Raw genomic sequence first — 9,434 nt, 5'->3', positions numbered from 1 at the left:
TGTTAGCAGTGCAGATTTGTAAATCTATTGCTGCAGTGCATTCTATATGTAGTACATGTACAGATTCCCAATTCACTGCAGCAATAGATTTACAATGATCCCCTGCTAACATGAATGGGTTAAATGATCCGTAGTACAACTACATATTATGTATGATCATCATTTAACCTATTCATGTTAGCAGGGGATAATTGTAATTCTATTACTGCAGTGTACGGGACATGTGTGCTGTATATGTACTAGAGGTGCACCGAAATGGAAATTTTAAAACCGAAATAGAAGAAAATGTCAGACCGAAACCGATACCGAAAATGTTTTTTATTTTTTCAAATTTTTTTTATATTTTATTTACTTTTTATAAACTTTTTAATTTCTTTATTTTTATTCATTTTTTATTAACTATTTTTATTTTTTACTTTCCTTTTAGGTGCTTTGTGGAAATATTAGGGGTCTAAACAGACCCCTGATATTTCCCTTTTAAAATAGAAAAAGAGATTGAGGACTTTGTGTTCTCAATCTCTTTTTCTGTGTCCGCTGTTATCAATGAACAGGAATCCTCTGAGTGTTCCTGTTCATTGATAACATGAGAACATTGTGTGTTTAACTATAACTACAATTATGAATGAATGGGGAGATGTAGATCACTCCCATTCATTCATAATTGAGGATATAGTTAACATACCATGTCCTCAATTATGTACAAACACTCAGCGATCATTGATCACTGAGTGTGTACCTTGTTTTTCTCTCTGACACGCTGTCACAGGAGGCTGATCGAGCGATGTAGAGAGGAAAGCCCAGCCTCCTGTGACAGCGCTGTCTCCACCCACACACCGCTCTCCCGGACTGTGATAGGCGGCAGAGCGATGTGGGAGGAGACGCCGGCCGTTTACAGCGCTCTCCACCGCAGCGCTCGGCTGGCTGTCACTTTCTCTTCTCTCCGCTGGGACATAGAGCGGCACCCAGCGGGAAGGAAAGAAATCAGGGATACGCCGATGTATCGGCAGGAAAATGGCACTTTCGGCATTATGCCAAAAGTGCCATTTTCGCCCGATATGTTTCGGCGGCCGATATATCGGTGCATCCCTAATATGTACTATGGATCATGATTTAACCTATTCATGTTAGCAGGGGATAATTGTAACTCTATTGCTGCAGTGTACTGGACGTGTGTGCTGTATATGTACTATGGATCATGATTTAACCTGTTCATAATAGCAGGGCAGAATTGCGAGTGCCTCCCACAGGCTGAGCACTGAGATGCGATGCAGCGATCCTGCCCAGCGCCGACTACAAGAGGCATCTTGTGAGGCAACAGGGATAGGAGTGAAACTGTGAGTGAGGGAAGCTGGGACAAGGCTGGCTGTAAATCTATTGCTGTAGTGTACTGGACGTGTGTAATGTATATGTAGTACATATATACAGCCCACACCTCCACTACACTCCAGCAATAGAGTTACAATTCTCCCCTACTAACATGAATAGGTTAAATCATGATCCATAGTGCATAACATGTAGTTGTTCTATGGATCATTTAAAGTCACCTGCCCCTTTAAGAAAAAGTATCGGTAATTGGTATGGGGAAGTACTTGTACTTGGTCTTGAAAAAGACTATTATTGTGTGAGATTTCTTGCAAGACCCTAGAAAGTAGATGGAGAAATCGTCAAAAAGTTATGGTTGTAAGCGTTTTTAACCTTTTACAATAAAATAGTATTTAATTTGCTCCTTTTTTGTTTATGGTAAATACAAGGTAGGTTCTGGCTACAAAGTGCCTGCTGGCTCCTGAATTCTGAATCTTTCCCCTTTTGTTCTTGGTAAATCACCAAAACGATTAGACTTTTCTAAATGCAGATTGCTCATTGTTTGCATTGTTATAGGTTTGTTTTTATATTTAAATGTAGCCATAATGAATCCGAGCTTTTCTTAACTGATGCACACATACCAAAGAAAATCATTTTTACTCCTCAAGTGATTCTGAATCAGAAGATGATGGGCCTAAAAAATTTCACGTTGAGATCAAACCTGTGCAGCCTAATAATGGCTCCCATCATACTATGGCCTCGCTGGATGAACTGAAGGTTTCTATAGGAAATATATCCATCTCACCAGCACCTTCTGTGAGTATTCGTGTGACCTGTGCTCCAAACCATACATGAAATTCAACTTGTGCAACTTGTTGACAGTAATAAACGTGATAGTGATCACAAGCTAAATTACAAAGTTACAGGGCAGAGCATATTTAATTGCTGATCTCGTTGATGATAGTGTAGCAGTTTTAGATTATGAAGTGTATGATGCAAAGTAACTTTCTGGATGACCCTGCTAAGGCTGTCATATGGCTGTCGTTCAGTCAATCGCTCAAAAAGGTTTTGTAAAAATGTAGTAGGTTTTAATGTTGTCCCAGTTTTAGATTGAAAAAAAAATGCCCCATACTTACAGCAAAGCCACATGTATTTGGAAATGTAATATGTGTATTACAGTATCAGCTTGGGGTAAATGCACATGTGTTACATATATCAATTGCAAACAGCTAAACGTGCCATTGGGATACAAATATATAGACTGATTTATCTGGCAAAACATTTGAATTTCTGTTTTGGAAGATCTCATGATTAGTAACTACCCCTGCCATACTGCACAAGAAAGGGGCCACCACCATTTTTTTTGTGCTTCAGCTTTGCAGCCTACTGCTGCAATCTGTGACCCCTACCCCATATGGCTACATACACGCATATTAGACCCAATTAAACTACCAGCATGTTTTTGGAGTATGGGAGAAAACTGGAGTGCAGGAGGAAACCCACACAAGCACGAGTCCTGACTGCGATTTGAACCATGGACATACAGTGCTGCAAGTCAGAAGTTCTACGCACTAAGCCATTGTACTGATTAGTGGCCCATTCACACCATCTGCAGTAACATGTGCTATATGGTTCCATTCATTCTGAATGGCACCGTTTATTGGCAAGCCATTGTGAATGGCAAGCCAACATGCCTTACCGACAGACATGCTTTGCAGTAGTGCACTCATCTGCGCTGCCAAAAAAGCTGCATATCCCTTTTCGGTCTATTAGGAAGCTCATTGAAATGAATAGGCTGCCCTAATGCAGTGCACATTAACATGCATCATATCGCAGTGCAATGGTGTGAATTGGTCCTAATTGTCCGTCACACGAAGCTATACAGAATATAGGGGTGTTACCTGTATGGCGGCATGCAAGGTATCTATAATTCACAAGAATGACTGAATATCATTCCAAATCCAGCTATAAAGCAATGTTTATTGGTTAATTTTGTGTTCTGGTTATTTCTAAACCCATTCATATTGTTGCTGTTGTGTAGTATTTAGAGTTAACTTGGTAATATTTGCAGTGCTTTGGTGAATAATTTCCTTTTTTCTTTTCTGTTCTTGTTCTAAATGTTGACAACAGAGGCAAAGCCCGGTGAGTATATTACAAGATTATTAATATTACTGGCATATTTAATTTTGAAAGCATTGTGACTGATTTGGTCATACAGTTTTCACAGCTGACCTTCCACTAAAGGTGTGTCTGTGGCAATACTTATACTATACATGACAGCACATACAGCAACTGTCAGATAAATTACCATTTATCGATTTTGCATTCTATGCCATGAACTGTATCGCAATACACACACAGCTGATACTTCACGAAAAGGCTTTACAAATATTGACCGTCTCTTGGAAGACACTGCTATTATGATTTATTGTGTCTGTAAATTCCGGCTCATTTTGTCTCATTGTTCTCCTAGAACACTAGAATTATGTATCTTCTTTTGATGCTAATGATTATGATTGAAGTTATGTGCAAACTCAGGCCAACCTCTGTGTACTTTTCCCAGCTACTTGTCTTCATTATTTCACTATTTATAGTACATTAAACATTGTTCTCATTTAGTGGACATAGAAAATGTCTCTTATTTCATCTTTCTGCTTATTATGTGAAACTTATCTCTCAGTTAAGCTGCCCATAGACCGAAGAGAGCCATTGGAAGTGCGTGCACAATTCGATTATCCTTTGGAACAAAAATTGTCCATCAGCTCCAAGAACAGCTGTGTGTGTGTGTATACTGTTTTCATTGGCCGCTTTTGCGATTTTATATATGCAGTGAGATTGCCAAGCGTTTGGATTGTTCAGATTGGAGCAGCATTTTGGGTTTTTAAAACTGTTCCAATTTGAAACTCAGTCAGGCAACGTGATCTACCCATGTATGGCCAACTTGAAGTGAACCTGTGATAGACCTGGGAATTTCAAACTGAGAATATAATGTAAAATGCCTAAGCAGAGATTACCATTGACAGTCAAGTAGATCCAAAAAAATAGGCAGCGTCAAACATTATGGAAATCTAGACCTTTTCAGTTGACCCTGCACCTGCCTGTTGGTTCTTTAACATGAAAGGTAGCCTCTTTGACCAGTAAGGATATACAAGAGGTCGAGGAGAGTATAGCCATGCTCACATGCATGTTTCTTTATTGACTAGCTCTTTTAAAGGTGACATTATCTTTCATACAGTATGAAAACCAGGCAGTTGTAAACATTTTTTTAGAGCTTTTGCCCAGGCCTACTTTATCATCCATTGCAGTGTCCCTGTAGAACAGTTCTTCCTGTACCAAGAGTCCACCTACTGATAATACCATCAGTGTAATCCAGTGATCAGAAATGGCAGTGGGTAAGATAATGCCCAACTCCTGTGAGGCTAGAAAAACAGGGTGCCTAGGCACTGCCATTCAGTATGTGTGAAAGTGTTGTTCTAACTGGAATTTATATGTTAAAAGTACATCTTTTGTAACTTAACTTTGAATCATTAAACTGTGCTAATGAAACCCTACTAACCAACTTTAGATTGTATTGTATAGGTTCACTTTAAGTCTTGGTACCATTGAGGCACTGCATGCACATGACCAATAGAAACTGGAATCACTTTATAATTAATTCCTTATATTGACTTTTCATTGTGTTCTGCAAACCTTTCAAATAACTTTCTGCCTTTTCACTAGGCACAGATGATCCGGAATGCTTCAAGTAGGTATATTTAGTGTGGCAGTGTTTGTATTGTTATGTGAATCCTGTCTTAATTTTGTATTTATACTAAACATTTTCATTTATGGTTATATTTTTAGGTGAAGAGATGACCAAACTAAAAATGCCAGGAACAGAGTAAGTGATTTAAACTTTTATTTAGAATAGTGGCCCCGTGAAGTACTGACAGGTTAGGCATTTAGGTGTTTGATAGCTCAGCTCAGCATAGCAGTGGTTAATGGCTGTTGCCTCGGGCATGTGCTTGACACTTGCTTCCAGATCCTTACCTTGTACTATTAGCAGGTTGGAAAGAAGTGAGCGGGTATGCAGATAAATATACATTCAGCAATACAATATCATTGCGGCCATGCACAAATGTCATTCTGGGTGCCTCTGATCTGAATCAATCTTTCATACACATTTTGCAGTGTTAGCAGATATCTTTCGGCTAAACATTCGCATTTTTGTCATGTAAAGGGAACACAATTTTCACCACATGTGTGCAGCAACCATGTGTTGTCTAAACCTGGAAGAAGGCCTGGCTGTGTCTCTGCATTGCACAGGGTACAGAGGAGCAAATGTTTCCTGTACTTCCTATTTGAAGAAAGAACACACAGACAACGTTAAGGGTGTAAAAGTTTATAGGGGGTCAGACTTGCACGCGTTTCATCTTTTAAAACGGTTCTTTCCTGCCTTCAAAACAAACAAAAATAAAGGCACCTATAGTTGTTTTTAATATATTTATTGCGGTTAATACTAAAATAATATATTTTTATTTTGATCTGGTAAATAATGTATCCCCCATTTTGTGTTTTCATATGCAGTTTAAATGTGAAGGTTTAGGCTCTTTTTCACAGTTTTTTTTTCATTTTCTCCTTACCCTATTTTTTTACAGAGCTCAATAGCTCAAGCTGAAATTTACACATACAAGTGAAAGAATCAGAGCCATGACTCCTCCCCTTTTTCTTTTGTAAGGCTCCATCAGTGGTTTTCATTAAACAGTGTATTCATTATTATGGGTTTACATGTATCTTGTTTAAATGAAAGCATTGCATTTGGCCTGATATCAGTTTCTTGCATTTCCTGTACAGCAGAGCTCAGACTGGGAGCCAATCAGATTTGCTGCAGCGCTAAAGAGCATGCTGATAAGTTCACTCTCCTATCAGCCTTCTGCTTTAAAGAAGAACTCTTGGCAAAACTTTTATTAACCCTTGCAGTTGTGCTACCCCTCCACTGCAAGGGTCAACTGCTAGTTTTTGGCTAGGTGCTAAAAAAAAGGTTATACTCTTCCCATATTGCCGAGCCGCCTGCCTGCTTCCCCTGTCACTGAAGCCTCTCTCTTCTTATACTGCAGCATTGGAATGTCCTCAATGTCCTCACATCTATACACTGTATAGAATGTGATGATTCACGGGACCTTAGACTGCTACAGCGGAGTAGGAAAGAGGCTCCAGGGACTGGTGTAGGTGCAAGCCGGCTCTTAAACCAGGATGTGGTGAGTATAACTTTTTCTTTTTATTTATGACCCTAGGCAAAAACCAGCACTTAACCCTTGCAGTGCAGGGGTAGCCCCACTGCAAGGCTTAATACAACTTTTGCCTGGAGTTCTTTAACTTTCTAGTCACAAGCTGGGAAAGGAACATGTTTTTGTGACTGGAAAGTTACTTATCTGCAGCATAGAAAAATGAGGTCTTCATCAGGCACAGAAAATAAGCTTTCTTATATTTGTTTCATATGTGTACTTAGCTGTTTGCCTAGAGTTCCTCTTTCGGCTCTATTAAAATTGAGGCAACGCCTTTCTAATCTTGTACTGTTTTTTTATATTTTGCAGTAGAGGCAACAGTGATCTTCTGGCCTGGGACCCATTGTTTGGCAACTCAGTCGAGTCCTCGTCTCTTTCATCATCCACTTCTACAGGTAAAGATCACTCTTTGTGTTTTGTTCATTTGTTCATGGCTCTGGTTATCATTTGCATTTTATGAAAGTATTTGCAGGTCATTTTTGTGGTTCTGTAGTGTAAAGCTTATTTACCCAAACCCTTTGTTGTTCAGTGGGAATGAATCCATGCAAAATGCTGTATCTGCTATGTCCCTCTCCTTGAAAATGAATTATTATTGACTCTTGTGCTATCCAGTCTCTACTTTGCATAAAAGGTAGAGGGCAGCAGTTTTGGAAAGCATCAAGATGAAAAGTACTTTTTTTCAAGGAGAGCTGAAAAATGTTCCACCAAATACAATTTGAATATAAAACCTTTTGTCACTGACGGCATTCATGGAAAGTAGGTACTTAGTGGTGCCTGAATTTTGTTTCAGATAACTTTTAGCCCATAGACCCTGAAACCCCATGTTTTAATGATTCCTGATACTGACATACCAACATACTTAAAGTGACACTAAACTCAGGCACTGAATCTTAAAAAGACATTCAAGCACCTTAATTATAAACACAAATGTATATCTTATTTGTCTATCACTTGGCTGTAGATCCTCAAATCACCTCTGAATTGGTGCTGACACTGTCCTTCCATCTGGAGGGTGGCTACTTTTGTTCCCCATGGTCCCCTGTATGTTGTAAAGTGTTCTCCACTACAGAAACTACCCCATCTCTGTCTTTATAACATGAGGGGGCCGGGGGGGGGGCAGTGTTCTGTAGTTTACAAGTTGAATTGGCAGGGCTGATACCATTGTTTAGGATATCAGTGCAGCAAAGGCTCAGTTAGAGGCAGTTAGAGGCTCAATAGATTTCTGGCTGGATGAACAGGTATCTTTTGCACTTATTGAAGATATAACAAAACACTTTCAATGTAGTATTTCAAGCTTATGTTTATCTACCTTCTTTTCTCATTTTCCCTTTTTATCAACATGCTTATGAAATAATTAAATAAAACCTTTGTGTTTGATTATGTACATTATTTTAGACCCAGTGACATCGCTGTGTTTTTGTGCTTCCTTATGCAATGCAGGCAGATTATGGCTGGTGGGAGGGGGCTGCACATAGCTTCCTGAAAACGGGGAGCTGCGGCAATGCACACATGTGATGTTCAGCCTTCATGGTTGAAATTATTGAAATCCAATGAATGAAAGGGGCAGGCTGGGGAGAAAGACGCTAGAGGATGCTGGACATCCTCCAGTCAGGAAACGTAGCCAGGCCTTTTCTTACTTGCTGCAGTTTCTGTTGAACACTGTGAGAAGCTTGCATTATGCAGTGAAATCAGAGTATGCAGTTTCAGTCCAGGAGAGGAGACTGTACAACTGTAGAAGACTGATGGGAAGGCTGCAGTGCAGGTTTAGCAAACCAAAATAGAGGAAATAAGTTTGTTGTTAGGGTTTACATAAACCTGATAGTGTGTTCAGTGAGTGCATACTGAGTTATCATTGCAGTGTTCACCTTAAAGTAGTTTTTATGTGACTTTCACAGTTTTAGAATCTTGTGCTTCAGTGTTTTTATTATATTGGTAAATATAGATCATTATAGTGTCGGCTTTTAGTAGTGGGGAAACTCAAATTTGCACCATAAGAAAGAGCAGTAAATCTCAACTAATCAAAGCAGCAACATAGTAAGGGCAATTGTGGCTGCCCCATGTCTATACTATGGACAGAATAACGTCCAAAGCATGAACTCTTTTTTTTATAAAGATTAACACCTTTCTGATCTTTTACATGTTTATTTAAAGGAGAACCCCGGGAAAAATCACAATCTTATCCTTGCAGTGGGGCTACCCCTGCACTGCAAGGGTTAAGTGCTTGTTTTGTCCAGGGGGCTCCGTTTTTTTACTTACCTGTTTCTCGGTGCTGCTGGCTCCCTCCGGGATGCTGGACTGGTGAAGTGGAATAGCAAAGGTCCTTCATTTAGCAGGTTTAATGATAACAGCTGCATCAGGGATCAGGCTAGTTTAAAAAAACTGACTAGCAGGCCCCTTTTTATAAGAGATTTTACAATACAACCATATGGGCTACAATATCATTGGCTACCCAGGCCTATGTCACTGCAACGAGCCATACATCTAACATTCCTGCAGCCATCATGTCTCCAATGCTCTAGGCTTTTCTTTTCCAGCCCAATCACATAGACTGGACACGTGCCGAGTGTGTCTTGTATGCTATTTGGGTTAATTTAAAAAGTTAAAAGTCTGTATAAAGCTGCCCAACTGTAATGACTAAATAACTTTAACTATTACATCATATTAATAATAATGTGTATGCTAATTAATATCAACAACATAAAGTGTATGAGTTAATATCAAAATTCCACTACACTGGTCCCCGCAGCCTCTTCTCCCCTGGGCTCTGGTGATCTAAGAACCACTGATACCATCATGTCCAATGTAGGTCTATTGACCTGCATCCGGCATGAGGCTGCTGAGGGACGCTACATAACCAGAGTGGAAGGG

At 39.6% G+C, this 9,434-nt stretch overlaps 1 protein-coding gene and 1 long non-coding RNA gene across 2 annotated transcripts in view; one reads left to right on the top strand and one right to left on the bottom strand.

Annotated features, from left to right (window-relative positions):
• FCHO2 (FCH domain only 2) overlaps positions 1-9,434 on the top strand; it is a 134,405-nt gene that overhangs the window by 103,348 nt on the left and 21,623 nt on the right. The window contains exons 13-17 of the mRNA XM_018558243.1: positions 1,940-2,118; positions 3,433-3,444; positions 5,023-5,047; positions 5,146-5,182; positions 6,876-6,961. Coding sequence (XP_018413745.1) covers positions 1,940-2,118; positions 3,433-3,444; positions 5,023-5,047; positions 5,146-5,182; positions 6,876-6,961 — 339 coding nt within the window. The remainder of the gene's footprint in view (positions 1-1,939; positions 2,119-3,432; positions 3,445-5,022; positions 5,048-5,145; positions 5,183-6,875; positions 6,962-9,434) is intronic.
• Positions 8,816-9,434, bottom strand: part of LOC108788485 — a 25,002-nt gene continuing 24,383 nt past the window's right edge. The window contains exon 3 of the long non-coding RNA XR_001941345.1: positions 8,816-8,828. This is a non-coding gene — a long non-coding RNA (uncharacterized LOC108788485). The remainder of the gene's footprint in view (positions 8,829-9,434) is intronic.

Source organism: Nanorana parkeri, unplaced genomic scaffold, assembly GCF_000935625.1.
Source record: "Nanorana parkeri isolate BGI_ZX_2015 unplaced genomic scaffold, ASM93562v1 scaffold327, whole genome shotgun sequence".
In the NCBI taxonomy this organism is placed as follows: Eukaryota; Metazoa; Chordata; class Amphibia; order Anura; family Dicroglossidae; genus Nanorana; species Nanorana parkeri.
Note: the sequence above shows the minus strand (reverse complement) of the source record. Positions and strands in the feature narration are given on the sequence as shown.